A 22786-nucleotide genomic window follows, 5' to 3' on the forward strand; every position below is an offset into this window, starting at 1 on the left:
TATTGCCTGCCCCTGCGACCCTGGCCTTCCTTGGAGGTCTCCCATGCAATCACTAACCAAGGCCGACCCTGCTTAGCTTCTGAGATCTGATCAGGCTCACCTGGGCTTCCAAACCAAGGCTTGCAAAGACTGGGCGTGTGAGGCGAAATCTGGGCCAGAGGCGGGGCCTTCGGGGTTAGCCAGGCCTTCGGGCGGGCAACGGCTCAGCAGCCCGGAGGGCCTCCCCGGCCAGAGGAATCCCAGGGGCGGGCCCGGCGTCCCCAGCCCCTCCTCCCGCCCGAAGAAGAGGCGCTGCGCCGGGGGATTGGTCTGCGTTGAGCGTCCACAGTGCGCCCGACGGAGCGGGCTCTGCTCTGCGCTTGGTGGCGCTTGCAAGGGCGTCGGGCGCCGTTGTCCGGCCGGGCGCTCCCTCCGCTGGCCGGCTGCGACGCGTTGGCGGCGGCGTTGGCCCGTCTGGGTGCTCGTCGCGACCGCGTTTTGCCCGCTGGGCGCGTCTGGAATTGTTGCGCTCGCCGCGAGGAGCGATGGCGCTGGCGGCCGGCCTGAGCCTCCTCTTCTGGTTCGCTGCGGAGCCGCGGCTGGTCTTTTCGGGTAAGGGAGCGCGCGCGCGCGGCTCCGTCGCCGGGGGCTTCGTTCTTCAGCCCCCCGGGAATGCGTCGCAGGAACGTCGAGAGGAATCCTTGTTAGTTGCCGCGGCAGATCGCCTAACGCAGCGACTGTCGCCTTTGGGCGCTGCCTTGGAGCCGAATCGCATCCCGCTGTCAGGCGGGCGAGCCGCGTGGAGGGAAGCGCTTAGGCGGAGGGCGCTTCTCTTCGGGGAAGGGGGAAAGGCTCGACCCCGCGTCCCGTGCAGCGCCTGGCTGGGGTGGAGGAGGAGCGCGGGGGGGATGGGTGCGTCTCGCTTCAGAGGCTGATCCCAAGGGGAGGCAGGGCCCCAGGAGCCCGCGGAGAGGGTTTGAACCCAGAGTTTTCCGGCTTCAAGCCTGGTACTGCCATTATGCGACTCTGGGCTTAAGAGTTCAACCCTTGGGGGCTGCTGCTGTCTCTCCTTCTTGAGTGGGCATGAGACAGAGAAAAATGTTTCTTTTACTTTTTGTTACTTAAAAAAAAAGTAACTTTTTTGCTCGATCTTGGGAATTCCCAACTTTACTCCAGCCCGTATCCCATGTGCCTTTTGTCCATACATGCCCCCTGGCTCCCAGTAGAGTCTTTTTGGTGGCCCAAGGGGACATAAGAAGAGCCCCAGTGAATCAGACCAGTGGTCCACCTAGTCCACCATTCTGGCCCACACAGCGGCCAACCAGTCTCTACGGAAGGCCAGCAATCAAGGCGTTGAGGTTGAAGCCTTCCCTCATTGTTACCGCCTGACCCTGGTATTCAGAGGTTGACTGCCTCTGAATGTGGAGGTTCCCTTTAGTCACCATAGCCACCTCTTCTACCCTTTTTTCATGGCTCAAAAAGCTGGCTGATCCAACCCTAATACATATATAATCCCACCGATGTATATGGGATGCTTCATAAGCCTTATGTACATGGTTTCTGATGGCTGTTATCCATGTAGGACCCGTGTCTTGCCTAAAGTGGCTTTAGAAGTTTGACTCCAGTCATCAGAACGCCCCAGGATTGTTGCTTTATTGATACCAAAACTAGGGCTATATCATAAGGTCATCAAGTCAACACAAAGGGGGAAAATGAGGCCACTGTTTATTTGTGTGCCCAATATTTAGCAGCAATGCACATTTAAAATGGATTGAGGTTATGTGAGCTATAAAAGAAAAAAAGACAAAAACCCTCTTAACCCAACTGAACAAAAACTGATCAGATCTCAACTCTACAACCTTCCAAGTTGCCTGAAGGAAGGAGGTTGTAGGTTCTTATGGCCTTTAATTAATTGTGATGAGATTTGCTCCAATGCCAGAGGGAATCAAGTAGATCCCTGGGACACAGTATATCCATGCTAATGAGGTAGTAGCAGTTGTATGAAAATGACAAATCACTTGAGTTGTCAAGTGTCTGTCTACCGGGGTAGGTAACTCGTTTATAGTTGCTCAGTCGTTACTGTGGAGTTAATGCTGTCTTAAGAGTTGCATCACTGGTAATAATGTCTTGTAAACTGCATGTATGAAATGCAAAATTTCTCATTTCCATGAGGAGAGGATCAAGATATTTTATTTTATTTACTTCATTTATGCCCTGTCTTTCTTTCCAGTGGCAGCCCAAAGCATTGTTCCCTTTCTCTTCATTTTATATTGCCCTTAAATTTCCCATATGCAAGGAAACGCGATCATATGGGAAGAAATTAGGTCCCTTGGTTATTTCATTTCTGATTTTGTGAAATACAGTTTTTCATTTATTATTTACTTTTCTGTATATAGTAGTTTATGTTCCTTTCCTGTAATATTGCTTGTCTAACTCTAACCCTTACTTAGATTATGAGATCCTTTGGGACACAAAGGTGCATTTGGAGCCATTCTTATTACCTGCTTATTTCCTGTTCCTGAACTCATGTGATACGAAGAAATAAATGAGTTTCATTGCCTGCTGTGAGGTTGACTGAGGCTACACTCCTGAGAAATTCCAGGGAGTAAGTCCCATGGAATGAAATGGGACTTACTCCTGAGTAAACCTGGTTCAGATTGTTTCCTGAGATTAGTAGAATTTACTTGGGACACAATACAGTGAAATTGGTAGCCCCTAAATTATATTGGAATGAATGCCCTTAAGCTAGTTGGGAGACTGTTCTAGAGGCATTTAGTCCTGGCTAACTTTTATTGGCTTCTGACCTAATAAATATAATAATCAGGGCTTTTTTTCTGGGAAAAGAGGTGGTGGAACTCAGTGGGTTGCCCTTGGAGAAAATGGTTGCATGGCCAGTGGCCCCGCCCCCTGATCTCCAGACAGAGGGGAGTTGAGATTGCTCTCTGCGCTGTTGCACGGAGGGCCATCTCAACTCCCCTCTGTCTGGAGATCAGGGGGCGGGGCCACTGGCCATGTGACCATTTTCAAGAGGTTCCGGAACTCCGTTCCACCGCGTTCCTGCTGAAAAAAAGCCCTGATAATAATAATAAATATAGTGTTAAGCAATTGTAATGTACCGTGCACTCCTAACCCCCTTCTAAGACAATCGCTTTAGGAAGCGACTCACTCTCAGCCTCGGCATTCACATCGGCAATATGGAACTAATAATACTGACCTACCTTACAGGATTGTTGTAATGATTTCAATTAGGCCCCACATGCAAAGTGCCTTATTGTAACCATTCAAATGTGCTGTGTGTGTTAAAAATTAAAAAAAAAAATCAAGGGGCACCTGGCTGCAGAGGAAAATCTGCGACAGTCCTTTCAGTTTTGTCTAGTGTACTTTATTTTCCATAGATCCAGTTCTGTGTGAAAGCAGAATTTACAAACTGATTGAGGAATGACATTTGAGAGATTTGTATTGATTGGCCCATCTACATTTGGCTCATTTGTATCACAATTTGGTTTGATCATAACTACCAAAGCTGTGTTTCTTTTCTCAGAGAGCCAGCAAAGAGGGAGAGGGTTAAGGTTTCTACAAGTGCCTTCTGTATCTAGAGTTGGCAACTCCATGTTGGGAAATTCCTGGAGATTTGGGGGAGGGGGGTGGAGCCTAGAGAGAGAGGGACCTCAGCGGAGCATCATGTCATACGGTCCACCCTCCAAAGCAGCCATTTTCTCCAGGCAAACTTATCTCTATGGCCTGAAGATCAGTTGTAATTCCGGGAGCTCTCCAGCTACCACCTGGAGGCTGGCAACCGTTTCTGTATCAGACCTTTCAGCAGGTGATCAAGACGCATCTAAAGCTCCCGCTCTCCAGGCTTTCCACCAGGGATGCAAAACTGAATTATTCAAGAGGGCTTTTTTCTTAAACTCTATTGTTTCATGAGGGAAGACACTATATCCTTAATTTTAAGATTATTTAACCAATATAGTCTGGCACATACTGGAAAATCCAGGTGAGCCTGTGGAATAATAGAAGAACAAAACTGATGCTTTTCATTGAAAATATATATCCAGTATTATTTGCTAGCTACTTTCACTTGTTGCAAAGTTCATTTAATAGACAACCTTCCAAGACTGCAAAAATGAGAATATTTAATCATGTTAATAAATCTTGTATAGTCTGTCTGGTTAAAATGATTCAAGAAGTGATATGGATGTGAGTTCGTTTCACACCACTAGCTCCAGAGATCCATCTAGCTTGATCCTAGGCTGGTTGTGTGGGCTTTGGATACTTTCAAGTATAATCTATCAAGTTTAGATCCTCTTTTTTACAAGCAGATAGAAAATAATTGTTCTCTTAAATAGCAGACCCCAGACATGCCAATGGATTCTTTATGTGCTCTCTGGATTTGGTAATGAGATGATAGTCAAGTTTTACTAATCTGTTATTTCTTCTATACATGTTCTCTGTGGTTTTTATCAGTGTTTGGATTTCTTTTAATATTGATAATTGAACGGAGTCCCCAAGTGAATTCCTGATTCTAAAAAATTAGTTGTTTGTTCTCAAGTGTAGGGAAGCCATGTTCTCTGTTCTGGAAGTCTACATATATCTACTTGTAGAAGTAGGATCATAGTCTATAGTTATTCATTGATGATAGAAATGCATTCTGCTCATGCTCAGATACAGTCTTATTTTTATTCCTGGCATTAAAAACTGTCTGAGACAAAGCACTGCTTTTATAAAAGAACCACCCAGTCTTAGATCAGAATATTGTTTAATACTGCCTTCTCTTTTTAAGGAATATTTTCCATGCTACTAATTTCTGTGGAGGGACCTGTAATCATTTGCCCTTTGTGTTGCAAAGAATTCTGGGGTGAATTCTGTGGTGCCTGAACAGTGTGATCTGCCTTGGATCTCAGTGAGAAAGGTGGACTAAAGATAACATAAATATGAGACTGTAGTGTGGCCTCTTGGTCTTTACTGTTGTCCTGGGATATCTGGGAAGGTGTCTGTTTGGTTGTGTATAGAAAAGCAAGACTAGTAATGATGGACAAGCGGTTGTTTAAGGAGGCTCATAAGTTGTTGCCGATCTCCTCATTGCAAACTCCCAAGCCCGTTCAAGGGACACAAGGGCTCTTTGGAACACAATTAATTCTACCCACTTGATGATTTCTGGGACCAGATTAATTTAAGCTCTCAAGCCTGCTACACTCGTCTTGAGTAAGAAAGAAAGCACATTAACAAACATGAGCAACTAAGCTTAAGTCAAGAGACCTAGTGCTTGTATTACTTAGAACAATTCCTAGTACTGAATATGAAATATTGGCAAATTATGGTATTTTTAAAAGTACACTTTTTGGTAACAGGAGTGCTTAAATCATTCCCTAAAGAATGAGATCATCCTATGAAAGCAGGGTCTTTTCATTACAATGTCCCAACATCCTTTAGCTGGACCTTGAAGTTCGCAAGGCAACAAAACAGGAACTCCACCCGAGCTTTTTGAATTGCAGAGCGGAGCTGCTCGCTTATGACCATCTGCCCATTCTTCCTGTTATGACAGAGCTCATGCGTTTCAGTATGATGTGCTTTGCCCTTCACCGTTTAACCCCTTAAATGCACAGATGCGCATGGAAGTCAGACACTTCCATGAACTCCCCTTTGTTGTCATGGATCAGGTACATGTTCCAGAGTCACCATTATGGTTAGTTACACGTGACTTGCTAGAATTGCGTCATGACTGAGCACCACTCGCTCTTTGGCACGTCCAGTGATTGATTCTGTTTTGCAGGCTTGCCAGTTACAGTGGATCCGCCATCACTTAGCATCCAAAAAGCTGTCCTTACCGTAGCTGTAAATGAGACGCTACAAATCACTTGCAGGTAGGTTATATGGATGGCAGAGAATGACTATTTTGTACAAAGTCTGTCTTTCCCAAACACCCTCTCTTCTTCTACACTGTGATTTCTGTGCTTTCAGGGAGCATAACACATAGTGACACACACTAAACAGAGAAACCTTGAATGATCCCGGCGTCCTCCAAACATCCCAGAAGTCACCTAGTCAGGTGTTTAAAGTAAACTTTGAGAAGTCTTAGAAGAAAAGAGAGGAGGACAATACTATCTACGCCCATATGAAATTCACTGGTGCATTACAGCCAATAGAAACAACCATGCTTTGCCTTGCCTGCTCCTTGTATACTTTCAGAATTAAGGAGTCAGAACAGACCCGAAATCCTCTGGTGACCACTTTTCACTGCAAATCAGGACCATCCACCAGCTCACCCACAGATCCACTTACGCAGTCCAGACCACAATGTACCAGAAGCAGAGAGCTTGTATGCTGCAGAAAGATATTTGCCTGGCAAAACGATTCCGCCTGCAGTGAGCAAGACAAGCAGGCCACATAGTTTCTTAGACAGCTCTAAGACAGGTGGGGAATTCTTTTCTGATCCCTAATAGGGCAATCACTCAGAAAATGTCAGCCACACGTTACAGGAGATGTATTGTTGCTGCTCTTGTCTCCTCCTGCATCTCCCCGTTTATGACCAATTAATCAAAATGCAAGTTATTGCACTCAACATTTCTCCAGCCCTCGGAAGTAGCAGTCAGCAAAAAGGAGCAGAACTGAGGCAATGCTGAGCACAATGCTGTCATACCTGGCATCTTATTTAATTAATTGTTACTCGGGTGATGTGTGTTGGTAGTAGCTGAGTGTGAACCTGTACGTGTGCAAACTCATGTACTGGCTCACCTCAAGTCAGATTTACTCTGATTACCACTCAGCTTCCTGTCTTTTCATCTGGCAGCCCCTGTGCCAGATTGGAGTCATTCTACATCGGACTGCACTGTTAACAGCTGGCTGCTGTCTACGTCTGGGGTCCCCAATCTTATTTACCCCATGAGTTCTTTGGGAATTTTGAGGTGGAGGGGCACCAGCACAAAATGTCTGCCTGAGAAGTTCAAAATATTGGGAGCTTCCAAGCGAAACATCTTCCTCTGATGGAGGCGGTGGATTCCCAGCTCTGCACATCCAAAGGTGATGTCTCCTAGGTTGTTCTGAAGAACTTGCTTCAGTGAGGGAAGTCAGAATGGAGGCTTTGTTTGGGGTTGAAGGAAGTGGTCACCCAGAATCATCTCAGCAAACACCTTTGTGCTCATAGGCACCATGCTGGGAATTTAACAGCATTGTCTTGAAGTGACTTCACACATACGGGTTAGCGCTTCATACTGCATTCCTCATATGATGTGCTTCCCTGTGTGAACCAGCCCTTCTGTGAATAACTCTGCAGTATGATTTTGTTTCCTCAAACTTCTTCAATTTCCTGTCTCTAGCGGTGAAAGGGCTTTGGAATGGCATTGGCCTAACAACCAGAGTAGTTCTGAAAACCGATTAGCTGTGACGGACTGCACTGACAACATCTACTGTAAGATGCTCACACTTACAAAAGTAATAAGCAACGATACAGGGGCCTACGAGTGCTTTTACCAAGACAACCACACAATGTCAAGCATTTATGTGTATGTTCAAGGTAAGTGCTTACCTTATTTGGTATGCTATGGATATCTTCCTATTTAATGGGTTGGGAAATTGAAAGTTGAGGCTTAAATGCTATGTCTAGTTTGCTCCGGAGGAAGCCCTGTGGAATACTGTAGGATTAGGCAGCTTGGCAGCATTCCTCCTGGGCACCTTAACTCGAGAGCAAACCTTATTACCTTCAGTGGAATTTACTTCTGAGTAAGCATGCATAAGACTAGACTGAAAGACTGTTCTCTAAAGTGCCTGTGGAGAGCTATTTATTATCTTCTGTGAGAAGAGTCTTTGCTTACAAAGGCATTCTCCATTCTTCAGTGTTCTGAAATGTGCCTTCTAATGGGTGTTTTGGGCTTTGCACATCAAAATAATGGCTTAATGGTTCAGTACTTGGCATCATCAATCAACATGGTGAACTGGATAAAATATTGCGGTGGAAGGATTAGACCAGTGTTGGGGTCAGATCCTTGTTCTGTCCTCTGATCAAATTAATCCCTTTCCTGTTCCAAGTAGCTTATGGGGCGAATTCACACAATTTCTGTTGCTCACTTCATTCTAGAAAACCGCCTGTACCTGCAGCTAGTGGCAGTTGCCACTTCCGACCACTTTTATATACAGTTGCCTAAAAACCTGGAGGGAAAAAAAATCCTGTCCCCTTTTATAGAAGCTTAAAGTATAGAAATGAACAGGTGAAGCTTTTCATGGTATGGATGTAAATACCATCACCTCATACAAAACTTCCCTTTAAGATTCTATAAACAGGACAGCACATTTTTTCTCCAAGTTGTTGGCAACCTTACTTACTCAGAAGGTAAAATAGATATTTGTTAGGAGTTGCCTTGTGCCTGCTGAATGCCCACTTTTCCTACATAAGTGCAGTATCCAAGTAGGGAAATCCTTTTGTGTAAGCATCTCTCAGTAAAGGTTGTATGGAACTGGGTTATTATTCTTAGTGTGTGTATTTGGGCAGGTCATACTGATATTCATACAGGTAATATAGTATACTGTAATGTAAAGTAACATATAAAAATACAGATGATACAACAACATCTACGTTTAGTTCTGCACATGTATCAGGATATGAGTATTTGCCTAGTAGAAAAGGACAACATGGGTAACAAGAAAATAAACAATGGTGCTTTTCTGTATGTGCAGAGAAAGATACTGAGGATAATGTAGGTCTGTGACATGCTAGGTTTTCAAAGTATCCTATCAAGAAAATCTTAGCTATTCCCACAAGTACTTCTGTCCATCTTACTCTCTGCCAGGAAATGGATCCTTCCTTCCTTCTTAGTGCCACTTTGTCATAACACTCTTCTTATTGACATAAAGTTGAATTCAGACTCAATGTCCACTTATGGAAGACGCTTCCATCTGTGGAACAGAGCTTTTCTGCCTCCCCTACTCCTGTTGTAGCTCATTGATCTCCCCAAAATGATATTCCGGGGGAGGGGGAGGGAACATACAGGACTGGTGTGATGGGCAAATTGTGGGTGGAAATTACATTAGCAGTACATTTGCCCACGGGCTTAGACTGGAGTAACTCTGCTTTCACTGTTAATCTGGATTGAATCCACATTCACAAGCTTGGTAAGTTCCATTGTGTTTCACCCTGTGAGTAATAAGCTCTAACCTCTCATGGTGGAGTCACTCTGTTACAACACTTTTAAAAAGTTTTGGCAGTCTAATAGTATTTCTCTTAAAATCTTTTAGATTTTACAGATCTTCTAGATTACAGATCTCCATTTTTGACCTCAATGAGTGATCAACTTGGAGTTGTCTATATAACTGGAAACAAAACTGTGATAATACCGTGTCTTGGGTCTACATCGAACCTCAATGTTTCACTGTATGCGGTAAGTCAATGTAACTTCTTACTTTCTGCTAGTTGCCTCAGCTGTTCTCTCTATCAAACTGGCATTACATTAAAATGAAATGAAAATGATGCTTTTGTAGCACGTTCATTGGGCTAGAAAATGCACTCACTAAAATCTACTGAGATATTTGTCAATGTCTATTAGCTATATATTTATTTATTTTATTCAGCTTATACCCTGCCCTTCCGGCAAGGCGGCTCAGGGCAGCTTACAACAAAAATATACAATCAAAACATCGTAACAGCATAACCAATTTACAGCTAAAATCCAGGTGCTTCTAAGCAATTCCAGACAACTGCAAAACTACTATAAAACCATGGGACTGCCATGATAAAGGCCCAAGGCAGTTGCAGAAGGGGGCATAGCAGTCAGAAAAGGGGACAAAATGCTGGCTCCTAGTCAAAGGCCCGGCAGAACATCTCCGTCATGCAGGAGTGCTAAATGGAACCTGGATGTTTTGAGACTATTTCTGAATACCGCTTGCTCTGGGCAACAATAGTGGAAGACTTTCACTTCCATGACCTGCTTGTGAGTTTTCCAAAGGTAGCTAGTTAGCTACTCTAGGAATCAGGATGCGGCGCTAGACAGGTGTTCGTCTGATCCAGCTGGGCTCTCCTTATATCCTTAAATGTTCTGTAGAACAAGGGGTGAGCCAAATATTTTCTTGGTGGTTACACACGAAATAGTAGGATCCCTTCCTTTGAAAATTTTAAGCAAGTCCAAACATGAGTATCTTGTAATATCCCTGGAACACCTAATATTGTGGACTAGTTTTTGAATGCAGGTACAATCTAGATTTTTAGGTTCCATTTATTTCATAAGGAGAGTAACATATGGATGAAATCAGGAGGACTTAAAATTGCTTCCTGGGGTTTTAATTGTTTTGAGGGAGAGGGGCTTCATTTTTTAAAAAATATTGATGTCTTTTTTCCCATGTAAGACCCCAGGTACAAAACATATATTTGGCTCTTCTATTTTGACTGCAAGCATCGATACATATATAATTTATCAAATATATTTTCAAAGTAGTCTTCCCAGAGTGTAGGAGAGATATGACACATATCTTGATAGCTGCTCCAAGCCGTTATTAACAAGAGTCCAAAAAATAAATAGCATCATGGTTATGAATAGCTGTGGTCACTCTTTTCCAATTAATAGCCTTTGTTTCTTATAGTGAATGCAACATTTAAACTTTTTCTTTCATATCATCAGAATGGCCAATAATCCCTTCTAATTGATGCACCTAAAAGCCCTACGGCTCCTAAGGATTTCTCAAAGCGCCTAGAGGTACTCCATATCAAACCAAAGTTTATTTCCAGTTTGAGGAGCAGGAGCCAGTTGCGGTGATCATTTGACCATTAAATGCTTGAGAAGATAATTTTTTTCTTCGAAATGGCAAATTGTGTTACACATGAAACCTCATTAGTAATTTGATGTATAAGAGTGATGTAGAGATCAGGCTCATAAGCCTGCAAAATCTAAGGCCTTATCGAGCCCCTCTACTATGTTTACAAGACAGAGCATGCAGCATAGGATCACATGCAGGAATGGGAAAGGAGGCTGCCGCTAGGGACTAGATCACTCCCTGTCCGTTTTCACACTGCTTACTGGCCATGGAACATCGTGCCAAGCTCCCGGAATGACAGTGTCTTCCTGGCGCAATTTCACATGAGAAGTTCTCACGCGAAATTGCGCCAGGAAGACGCTGTCGTTCCGGGGGCTTGGTGCAATGTTCCATGGCTGGTAAGCAGTGTGAAAATGGCCCTTATATTCTTCTGAACTTTTTAGCCAATATAAGAGTATAACTGATTGTTGTTTTGGTATTTATACAGAAATATCCAGACAAAATATTTGTTCCTGACGGTAGATCAATTTTCTGGGATGATCAGAAAGGTTTCACTCTTCCCAGTAGCCTGATCAGCGATGTGGGCATGGTCTTCTGCAAAGCTAAGATCGATGATGAAAGCTATCAGTCCATGATGTTCATTGTGGTGGTGATTGGTAAGACATTTCCTGCTGTCTGGGGTATCTTATTGGTCACTGATATATCGGGTTGGTCCTATGACTCCGTTCCGCCAAGTCCTGTCTTACGACTCCCCTTCAACTGAGACTGCCTTCAACAAAGAAAATTGCTTCTGGTTGGAAAATGTCTTCCTCTGTTGGAGGGGAAAGTATTTCTCCATCCCCCAAAAAGCTCATCTCCATTGGAGGGAGTCTTTCTCTGTCGAAGAAAGACTTGGTGGAGGAGAGTTATAGGATCCAACTCACGGTTTCCTATAAGTGAGTGAGGGGTGATATCGATCTGATAATCTACAAGAGCATTGGTTACATTGGCTTTATGGAGACAAAAGCAACATCCTCACCATTCCTTAGACTAGGCTCATATAGAATTGGACAGGGTGTTTGCCTAATAGAGCCTTATCTTGGATAATTTTCTCTGAAGTTAAAATATTAAAGACTTGAACAGGAAACTCTTCACATTTTCATCCAATATATTTATTTAGATATTTATTTAGATATTTATACCACCACTTTTCTCCCCGATGGGTATCCAAATCGTTTTACAGCATAGTTCTCCCCTCCTCCATTTTATCCTCTGAGCTCTGCTTTATGAAGGCTAATGCTGAAACTGATGTTGTTGGTCTTTAAGGTGCTACATGACTCCTGAGTAATGTTGCTGCAACAGACTAACACAGCGACCCCTTTAGAATGACCTTTCCCTTACGTGCAGCTTGATCTGCTTTCGTGGCAAACTATAATTTGTCATGACATTTGAAATACAAATTCTCTTTCTTCCCTGCAAACCAGGTTGCCAGACGGATTTAATCCTGGTTTGGAATCCTGGTTTGTAGAAAGAAGGCAAACCAGTGTGTGGTTTGGATGTTGCTACAAACTGCAGTTTGCTGTACAACTGGAAGTTGTTGTTAGAAGCCTGTGGGCATCTTTGAAATTCTGACACAGAGTGGTGCACTCAACCACAAAATGGCTGCCATGGGAGACAGAGCTAACCATAAAATGTCAAAGAGCGAAGTTATGCATAACTCTGATAGAAACACTTAAACATTTCAGGTTGAGGCTGTTTTTAAAATGAACATACTGTTTAGGAACATTTTCTTGCATATACACAGCTTACCTTCAGTAATTCAGTAAGGATGGTAGCTGTTGCCAAAGCAAATTTTAAAAAATCTGTACAGCCTGTCAGAAGCCCTGCCGGCCACCTGTCCCCACCCACTTTCTAAAAACACTTTGTAGGATGGCCTGGAAAGATGTTGGTGGGGCACCATAGAGCCCAAGGGCATTGAGGACCCCTGTTTTAGAAGATGCAGGAGGGAGAAAAAGGGTGTGCACAAGATTGAGGATCTCCCCTCTGCAGGTTTGGGCACAAAATTAGAAGCCACAGAAGATTGTATCCTTCATTCTTCTGTGGAGACAGAATCCCAACTGACTTGATTGAGAGAATATCTTTCTCCCTTAATGTGTTGAGGGCATTTTTAAAGTGTGTTATTCCTCCCACTGGGTTGGATGCAGTGGTAATTTCCATGGACATAAGGGATTTCCTTCTATGGAATCTGACTTCTCTGTCCCTCCAACTGCTGCCCAAAATTCTTCCCAAAAAACTTCTCCTGTGTGACAGCTGAGTTGTAGGAGTGGGAGGAGGGAATTGGCAAAAATTAACCCTCCTTGTGTTCACAGAAGAAATCCTCCTCTAGATCCAACCCACTCACTCCCTAGGCCAGGTTAGTTGAATTAGGCAGAGTTTTGTTGGTTCCAATGGGAGGAGTTCCCTCTCCCAGATTCAGGACATTGCTGAGCTGAGAAAATAGTCCATAGTGACAAACTATTTATACTGGAAACTGCCAGGAGTGTGGACTACGTCAGAGAAAAAAAGAAGAAGAAAGGAAAGCGGCCTCTTGGGGGAAGGGCATTCCTTATTCCTCACGGGATTGAGGTTGGATTCTTACCTGGACTGTCATTTCCTTTTTTTTGCTTCTTGCTGACTTACAGGACAGAGAAGGCAAATCAAGTCATAATAAACTGATATATATTTTCAAAGAGTTTATTTGCTTTATATTTTATTTTAAAGAGTTAATGAAATGCTAAAAGGTTATTCTTATGTGTGTGTCCTTTTTTATTCCTGGGTGGGCAGGTGGGTAAGGTGTCTAAACCATAAAAACCACCAAGTAGCTTAGATGGGGGGACTCTAGCTGCAACCCTGTCAATCAATCTGACCTATTTTACTACAATTCATCATGTAGTGTTTGGGTTACTTATTTGTGTCTGGTTTTTTCCCTCTCAGGTTATAAAATTCATGATCTCACTATAAGTCCTCCTCACCCACTAGAGCTAGCTGCAGGAGAGAAGCTATCCTTAAATTGTACCGCAAGGACAGAACTGAATGTGGGAATTGAATTTGAGTGGGACTACCCATCAAGCAAAACAAATAAGGTAATTTACCTTTCAAGAAGTATGTGTTTGAAAGAAACATGCCTGTTTTTAAGTTTTCTTTTGAACTTTCAAAAATCCATTTTAGCCCTGTGGCTGACTTCCTGTAGGCATGTCCAGAGAAAAACTTCTCAGGATCTTTAAAGAGAGGGCAGTAGGGTTGAACATAACGTGGGTAGACATCTGGACTCTTATCAGAACTGGTGTGCTACAGTGGTTAAAATGTTGGGCTATGATTCAAGTCTCCATTCAGTCATAAAGCTCACTGGCACTGCAGTTCTTCTGATTTCAGAAGAAGTCATTGGGCTTTGAAAGGCATAACTGCTTAGGATTGCACCGTGAGTTATTTTGGGCCAGTTACTTTCTTAGTCTAACCAACTTCACAAGGTTGTTGTGAGGATAAATTGATAAAACTTTGAGCTCCTTGAAGGAAGAGGAAGATAAAAATGTGACATTGCTAATGACACATACATTTTAGACACAGCACATACGTATGCACATATATTTTCAAATATCAGTGTTTCTTGTTCCAAATTAAGGGACTTGTTGGCCCCTTATGGCAAAATGAGGAATGGAGTTTCATAGTAATAAGACGCATCTCCAATTCTTTTTCTTTGACTTACGTTGTTGCACATGTGGTGATGATGACTGAGGCAAAAGGCATAGTACTTGCGTGGAGTAATAGAGGTGAAAGGGCCCGGACAATCTCCACAGATATATGGATGGACTAAAGAGTTGGCCCTTGCAAACCTGCACATAGCAAAAAAGATCATAAAGGTGTTTTTGATGCCGCCAGAATTTGACAGGACATAGTTGTCAAATGGTTAAAGGCATTGCCAAGTACAAAAAGTGTCTGTAAGCACTATTATCCATAGTACACGTAAAAAATAACTCTTCGAAGAATGGCATTGTAGCCCAGACTGAGGATGAAGAACTAGATGGTTTAGATTGTAACGAAGACTGAAAGCCACTTACCTCAATTAGGACCGAGGGAGATGCAACTATTTCAGCACATGGAATGGGCGGGGGGGGGGGGGAGGGGGGGGGAAAGAGCGCCGTGCTCCAGGCTCAGTCAGGATCTGACAGTTTTGGCATTTTTAAATGACTTTAAAATGGCAGCAGCACCCCCGAAGCAGCCACAATGACGCTGTCACGTCTCATCTGACCCTTAGTAACAATAACTTGAATGTCAAGTTTGCAGCGTAACATGCTCAGATGCCAAATCTGATTGTGTGTAGCTTTCTCTGTGTTACATACTGTGCATTTGCCCATGATTGGACATGTAAGTTTCGGAGGATTGCCCAGTTCTTCAAAAAGCAATGGTGCTCTTCAAGTATGATGTACACCATATGTCAGCTCCAATCTCTTGTTACCCCACACATGGGGTGCACAAGTGCTTAGTGAATAAGATGCACAAGTACTTAGCTCATAGCAGCACACAACTTGGAGCGTCAAGGACAATAATATCCTGTGATGAAGTACTAGTGTGTACCTTGTATGAAGTCAAAACTGTAAATAGCTGAATCTTTTGCCTTGGCTGAGATTTGAATTCTGACTGAAACAAAAGAGAAGTTCATGGTAAATAACCTAAGCAATAAGTGTGCAGTTACAAAGCTGAGCAAGTTGGAGATGTATCCTCACTGGACTCACTGAACTCTTACTTGAATGAACAAAAATTGTTGGCATACATATGAGTTTTGAACAATATTATGTCTTTTTAACTTGGTATGCTAATATTTTCTACATGGCACTGTCACTTTAAATGAACAGGCACCGGTCACTTTTATATATTTTAAAATGTTAAATGTGAAAATGACTTAAAATGGTTCCATAAGCACTCAGCACTTTATCGTAATCAGATGATTACTATAGCAGGTATATATCCTGTGTCCTTAGTTGCTGCTCTTTATTGATTGATTTTATCTTGATTGCCTCGCAGATATTGATAGGAAAACGAAGATATTGGCATACTCTGCGTCTTTAAGATTTGTGACTTTATAAAGATTGCTAATGAAAGTATTACTAAATAAGAGTTTTCAATATGCTTTATTGTGTACAAAGATTTTTTCTTAGTTAGCCATGGTACTACGTGCTTATCGCTTAGGAGATTTGCATTCTGGTGGAAAATGTCTTGCACTCTATACCAACAGAATAGTTAAATGTTTTTCTTGGTTTGCAGATGAGGTAACATTTTCAATGCTTCATGAAAGCCAACACATCTGCAGCGTTTTTAATTGCATCAGTTCCTGCAGAGGAAATAGTTGATTATATTCTATCAACCAGCAGTCTTTGGAACTGTGCAAGGCTGCTGAACTTAGCAGTGGTGTAGATTTTGACTTAGGCGACAGTTTCTGTAAGAAGACGACTTAAAATCAGCGTTGCAGGGGACGATCGTTTCAGAGGATGCTTTGGAGGCTTTTTAAAAAAAACCTCTTTTGTTTGTCTCCACTTTTAAAGCAAAGGATAAATGGCTACACAAACAGTGTTCATGATTAAGCATGATGAGTACCCCATGACAGCAATTTTGTGGTGGTGCCCATTTTCTGTTCCCAAAATCCCCAATGTACTCACATGTTCAACAAGATCAGGCTCCCAGATGTTACACATTAAGGTGTCACAGATTGTTATCATTAAACTTCTCCTATGATTGTATTTGTAGACATAGACCTTTGAAGACATAGTCTCAGTGCTTCCTTAATAAAATGTGGTCCTTTTCTGATCTAGCTGACCGTTTTGCAGCATATTCTTTCAAAAGTTGTCTTCAATGTGTATTGCAAAAATAGAAAAGAGTCCGGTAGCACCTTTAAGACTAACCAACTTCACTGTAGCCTAAGCTTTCGAGAATCACAGGTCTCTTCTTCAGATGCTACTGGACTCTTTTCTATTTTTGCTACTATAGACTAAAACGGCTAACTCCTCTGGATCAATGTATATTGCTTAACCATCTTTGCCAACATGGTACAAAATTGAGTACTTTAGTAATTGCAGCACCAAAACATACTTCTGACATCTTTCACTATGGTGCAGGCTTACCAGGGCCAGCTCTTTGGCACATAATACACATCTATGGAGTAGTTTTGTTCCCTCGTCTAAATTTCTTAACATAATTTTTTCCCCCTCGGTCATCTATTTTTTATTACTTGAAATCGAAAGGCAATGCACTAAAATGTGACTTATAGTTACAAGACAGCACTCCTCATTCTGTAATAAATGTTTTCCTCATTGATTTAGTATGTTTTATCCCTGCCCTTCCTCCCAGGAATTGAGGGTTGTGTAGATGGTTCTCTCTCCTCCTTTAGTTTATCTTTAAAACACAACAACCTGATGAGTTGCATGGTGAATGGGGAATTAACCTGGGAACTCCCAGATACTAGTCTGTTCCAATCTCTGAGCCATACTAGCTCACATCTTGTACAAATCAGTAACTGTAATTTGATACTAAATGGGATACAATTGTATAAAAATTGAAAATCTGCTTGTATTGTAAGAGAAATATATTCATCATGAGTTTACCGCATTGTCTGTTGCTAAATGGTCAAGAGTCCAGATGTCTATCCATTTTTTTTCTCAACCCTGCAACCTTCTAATTAACAATCCTATCAAGTTTTGTTCTCCAGTCATGGAAATGCGCACAGGAAGTTATTTATAACAACTCTGAATTTTGGATTAGCCACCTCAAATGTAAGAACATTGTAGTATTCAGGAAACTACAAGATGCTCAGTCAAGTGCAGAGGAGTTAGCCGTGTTAGTCTGTAGTAGCAAAATCAAAGAGAATCCAGTAGCACCTTTAAGACTAACCAACTTTATTGTAGCATAAGCTTTCGAGAATCACAGTTCTCTTCGTCAGATGCATGACGAAGAGAACTGTGATTCTCGAAAGCTTATGCTACAATAAAGTTGGTTAGTCTTAAAGGTGCTACTGGACTCTCTTTGATTCAGTCAAGTGCAAAGGTCAAGCAGTTGCCAAGGAGGGCAATGCATCTACTAAAATTCCCTCTTTGTTAACCTTTAAAGCAGCATTTAAAAGTGTGCCACAGAATTTTATAGCCTGCAAACACATTTGTGCACCCAGCTGCCTGTGCATGTCAATGTAAGTCATTTGTGGCACATCAGCAGCCAGCCATTTCTCATCCAGTTTACAAAAATTTACCTGGAAGCCATCCTTGCTTGCCCCAGGTGAGTAAGTGGATAGCTGGATATAATTCTATTTTAAAGGTACAGAAGTCCTATTTTCATCTGCATCCAATCAACCTTATAATAATAATAATAATAACATTTGATTTATATACTGCCCTTCAGGACAACTTAACACCCACTCAGAGCACTGTTGTTCACAACAAGCACCCTGAGAGGTGAGTGGGGCTGAGAGAGCTCCGGGAAGCTGTGACTGACCCCCGGTCACCCAGCTGGCTTCAAGGGGTGGAGGGGGAAATCAAACCCAGCTCTCCAGATTAGCGTCCTGCTGCTCTTAACCACTTAACTTCTGAAAATCCTCTTGATTTTTGTGCATGTGTGTGAGGAGGTTTTGAAGGGGCAGTGTTGGAATGAGCTGTTTTGAACTGTATTCTAGAAAAAGCACATTACAGTCAGGGAGCTAAAGACCTCATCGGATAATGAAGTGAAGAAGTTTGTAAGTACTCTCACCATAGAACACGTGACCTTAAATGACAGAGGACGATACACCTGCACCGCTTCTAGCAGTCGCATGACTAAGAGAAGCAGCACTCCCGTCATTGTCCACGGTAAGGGATTCCACTGGATCAACTTCTTGAAAAGACATATTGTAGGCACTGGTAAAAACAAACCATCAGCAAAACTCAAGCAGTTATCAAGCTGAAGTTTAAGAGTTTTTTTTTAAACTTCACATTAAATCTTCATCCAATGATGGTGCCCTTTGGCTGTATGCATAACTGAGATCTAATGGATTCTCATTATAATGTCATTCAAAATTGAAAAACAGCTGCCCACTTCATCAGTGTAACAACAATGGAAAAATACAGTTCTTGTATTTGAGCATGATTGAATTCCCAAAAGTTGGGATCTTGTAATGAACAGCAAACTGTCACAGCACATCAAAACCGAACAATGGGAAGGGTCACTTTAGGGAAGAGTGATGACAACTGATACTTATTTTTTTAGGAATGGGAACCTCTAAATTGAGAAAAAACAAACAAGCTTTAAAGGAACACACTGTTTTGATAATAATGTGAACAAACAGCATGATGGGAGAAAATGGGTTATTGTGTATACTGCGCTCCCCCTAATACCAGTGTAGAGGTGACATTGACATGACGCCATGGGGCATGCTGCCACGTATCTCTAGGAACATGACTGTAACTCTGAGATATGCTATCCTAATGGAGGCAAAAGGCAATGGTGTGGATCCACCAGACCTTTTTCGTGGGTAGATCCATCCGTTGCCTTTTTTCTCCATTTAAAAACCTATGAGCAATAACTAAATATAAATTCACGGAAAAGAATAAATCTTTGTCTAAACTTATTGTTGTCCTTTTTATTTTGACAGAAAAGCCTTTCATTAGTTTGGGCAGGATGCCATCTTTGGTGGAGACAAGGTTGAGTGAACCAGTCAGAATTCCTGTCAAATTCACAGGGTATCCACTTCCAGAAATAAAATGGTAAGAATCAAAGCACTAAAATAATGTAAATCCAGTGATAATGGCTTTGTGGCTCCAAACATCAGTTGTGGATTTAAAAAGCCAGGTTAAAAGTCCCATGCAGTTTCTAAGCTAACAAGACTTTCAATATCAGTTTTTAATGCCTAATCACAAGATTATCATGAGTTGAGAAAGAGGTATGTAGGCTGCTCTGAACATCTTAGAAGAAAGGGCGAATATGAATGAGAAATGACATTTATTCTGTATACGTATATCTAAAGCCTACCAAACGGTTGTTTGTCTTTTTTTTTTAGGTATAAAAATGGAAAAGCCATCACTGGAAATCGTACAATTAAACTTGGTCACTCCTTGACTATTTCTGAAACAAGCGAAAGAGATGCTGGGAACTATACGGTTGTACTAACCAATCCCATTAATAAGGAACAGCAGAGACACACGATTCATCTCGTTGTGAACGGTAACGTTCCCTTTAGTCCTCCTCATTACTCCATAGTGAAACCCCGCCACCATTAGAAGGCCATACTGTGAAGAATGCTATCATTTATTCAGGGCTTTTTTTCTGGGAAAAGAGGTGGTGGAACTCAGTGGGTTGCCCCCAGAGAAAATGGTCACATGGCTGGTGGCCCCGCCCCCTGATCTCCAGACAGAAGGGAGTTGAGATTGCCCTCTGAGCGGCGCGGAGGGCAATCTCAACTCCCCTCTGTCTGGAGATCAGGGGACGGGGCCACCGGCCATGTGACCATTTTCAAGAGGTTCTGGAACTCCGTTCCCCCACGTTCCCCCTGAAAAAAAGCCCTGCATTTATTTATCATTTATCAAGTTAAAATATGCAGTCCAAAAGTTGTTGGGCAGACACAGGCTATCGACAAAAGTGAAACAGCCTCTCCAAGGAGGTGCCAGGCGGATGCTCAGAGCTGCTTTCAGCTCTTGTCAGCTATTTGGGGACATTTTTTAATTGGACTTGGAGGCAGAATGTAGCCTTTCTGTTGCCGACATGGTCACTGTCTTTTATTTTCTTAATGAGAGAGAGGCCGAATTATTTAAGAAAGTGCTGTCTGTTTTGCTGCCTGCTGTCACTGTGTGTCTTGCTGTATTGGACCACTGAGGTCTTTTTGCAGTTCAAACTGTAAATTTATCAAGCCCCCAGTAGCTGGAGATCTGAGTTTAGCTTTAAGGCTCACCAGTTATATATCCCCACTCTAACGCCTTACTCTGTTTGACTCCTGTGCATTGTTCTATTTATTTGTTTGGTTACCCATTTCTTGTTTTGCAAAAGAATTTTGTCTTCTGTTTTCCTTTGTCAATTTTTTGGCCTTCACGTCCTGCTGTGTATTTTGTTTTTTGCCTTTGTGTCCTGCTCTTTTCCTGTCTTCAGCATCCACTCCTGTGTATCACAAGACCTTCCCCTGCTGTCCTTGTGTGCCTCTCCCATCCTTCCTGCTTTCTACCACCTCTCCTGTCCCTCCTCCATTTGGCTGCTCAGGAAATGGCTTTGTCTGCAGCTTCATAAAAGAGCTAGTTTTTAAGAGGAGAGATTCCCCACGGTGCGTTTGGATGTTGACGGTGGCTTTTTAGTAAATGGAAGTGTTGGCTGCCCCAGCATTCAGGGCAATGGCTTGGGATGGCAGAAGGAGTGGAGTGTAAGTTAAAGGACAACTTTCAGACTCTGCCATGACCCTTTGGCAGGCTTATGCCAGTGGTGATCTGCCACTAGCAGAATGCAACTGATCCACAAGGGATAGCGGCACACCGGAAGCTTGTCAAACCCTCTGTTGTTTTTGCAGTCCTAGGCAAATAAACCAGTAACGATCTGCCGTACTGTACGTAGCTGATGGCCTGTGCTTGGCTTGGAGAGTCACAATTCCTACAGGCCCAATCTTGGGTCTGGTTCACGTCTCACTTTTCATTTTGGGCTTATTTTCCACTTGGAGATGGAGAGAGTCCTGTTAAGTTATAATGGGACTGAAGTATAACAATTCCATAACCGGCTACAAGTGTGAGTGTCAGATACAATGAAGGCTGCCTAGACACATTCACAATGTTCTCTGCCACAACAAGCTTACTGTATTGTCAAGTTTTTAGTAGTTGTAACACCTGATATTGGGGTCCTGTTTAAAATGACACAGTTTTGCTTCAAAATCCCACTACAGGTCAAAGAGGTTAATTTATGATACATTAGTAAGTATTTGTCCTCACCATAACTTTCTCCCATAGGAACGAAAGACAGCAGTTTCCCTAAATTTGAAAAAGCAAAGGGATATTATGGGGGTAGTGCCCCCTTGCTTTCTCATCTTTAAGGAAACTTGGCCGATAGTCATTTTGGCCCTGATGACTGTTGGGAATCAAAGGTGCTATAGACTATAAAGCGTAGTTCTAAGTTCTGTATCTTGGGCTGCAGTCCTAAGCACCAGGGCTTTTTTCTGCTGGAATGCGGTGGAACAGAGTTCCGGCACCTCTTGAAAATGGTCACATGGCTGGTGGCCCCGCCCCCTGATCTCCAGACGGAGGGGAGTTTAGATTGCCCTCCATGCCATGAGGCGCAGAGGGCAATCTAAACTCCCCTCTGTCTGGCGATCAGGGGGCGGGGCCACCAGCCATGTGACCATTTTCTCCGAGGGCGATTTAAACTTTAAAAAACTCCCCCCTTGTTCCAGCTGACCCAAAGTGACATCATTGCGCGGTCCCGGGAACGTGTGCGCACTTTGCACATGCACATGTGGTACCAGGGGCACCACTTCCCGCCAGGAGTTGCTCCCTGTGCTGGCAACCCACTGAGTTCCACCACCTCTTTTCCCAGGAAAAAAGCCCTGCTAAGCACACTTTCCTGGGATAAACTCCACTGATTAAAACGAGACTTACTTCCAAGTAGACCTGCTTTAAAATCGCTCTTTTTGGTCACTGTGTTGGAATTGTAGGATGGAATGTGGAGAACTGGTTTTATGGAGAGGAATTACTTCCTGTTAAGAGTACCAAGAGTCAGATTTGCCAGCTGGCTTGCATTTTAAAGGGCATCATCCATTCTCATTTTCATAACCTTTCCATGCCTCTCACACTTGTCTTCCTCACTCGATTATTTTATCATTCGGTAACTATGCTGAGGGTGAGAATAGAAGGCTCTGCATATAGCATAGGGTTGGGGATGGCTGCCTCACTGGATAATTAAAGTCACTGATGATGAAGATGAACAAATAGCCAAGATTTGTGGTCTCAATAGCAAATCTAAGCACTGTTTTAGCATTCATGGCTTCTCTTTGGGAAAAAAAAGCACCTCAATATAACCCAAGAAATGTTTTGGCCAGCAAACAATATCAATACTAAACAAGATTGAAGGAGTT

At 42.7% G+C, this 22786-nt stretch overlaps 1 protein-coding gene across 2 annotated transcripts in view; it reads left to right on the forward strand.

Annotated features, from left to right (window-relative positions):
* The first annotated feature begins 391 nt into the window (after positions 1 to 391).
* KDR (kinase insert domain receptor) overlaps positions 392 to 22786 on the forward strand; it is a 70653-nt gene continuing 48258 nt past the window's right edge. For both annotated transcript variants that reach the window (XM_054990298.1, XM_054990299.1), the window contains exons 1-9: positions 392 to 591; positions 5753 to 5843; positions 7296 to 7492; positions 9208 to 9350; positions 11204 to 11372; positions 13669 to 13817; positions 18386 to 18557; positions 19340 to 19451; positions 19745 to 19908. In XM_054990298.1, coding sequence (XP_054846273.1) covers positions 525 to 591; positions 5753 to 5843; positions 7296 to 7492; positions 9208 to 9350; positions 11204 to 11372; positions 13669 to 13817; positions 18386 to 18557; positions 19340 to 19451; positions 19745 to 19908 — 1264 coding nt within the window. In that variant the 5' untranslated portion in view covers positions 392 to 524. The remainder of the gene's footprint in view (positions 592 to 5752; positions 5844 to 7295; positions 7493 to 9207; positions 9351 to 11203; positions 11373 to 13668; positions 13818 to 18385; positions 18558 to 19339; positions 19452 to 19744; positions 19909 to 22786) is intronic.

This window comes from Eublepharis macularius, chromosome 10 (assembly GCF_028583425.1).
Source record: "Eublepharis macularius isolate TG4126 chromosome 10, MPM_Emac_v1.0, whole genome shotgun sequence".
NCBI classification, from domain to species: Eukaryota; Metazoa; Chordata; class Lepidosauria; order Squamata; family Eublepharidae; genus Eublepharis; species Eublepharis macularius.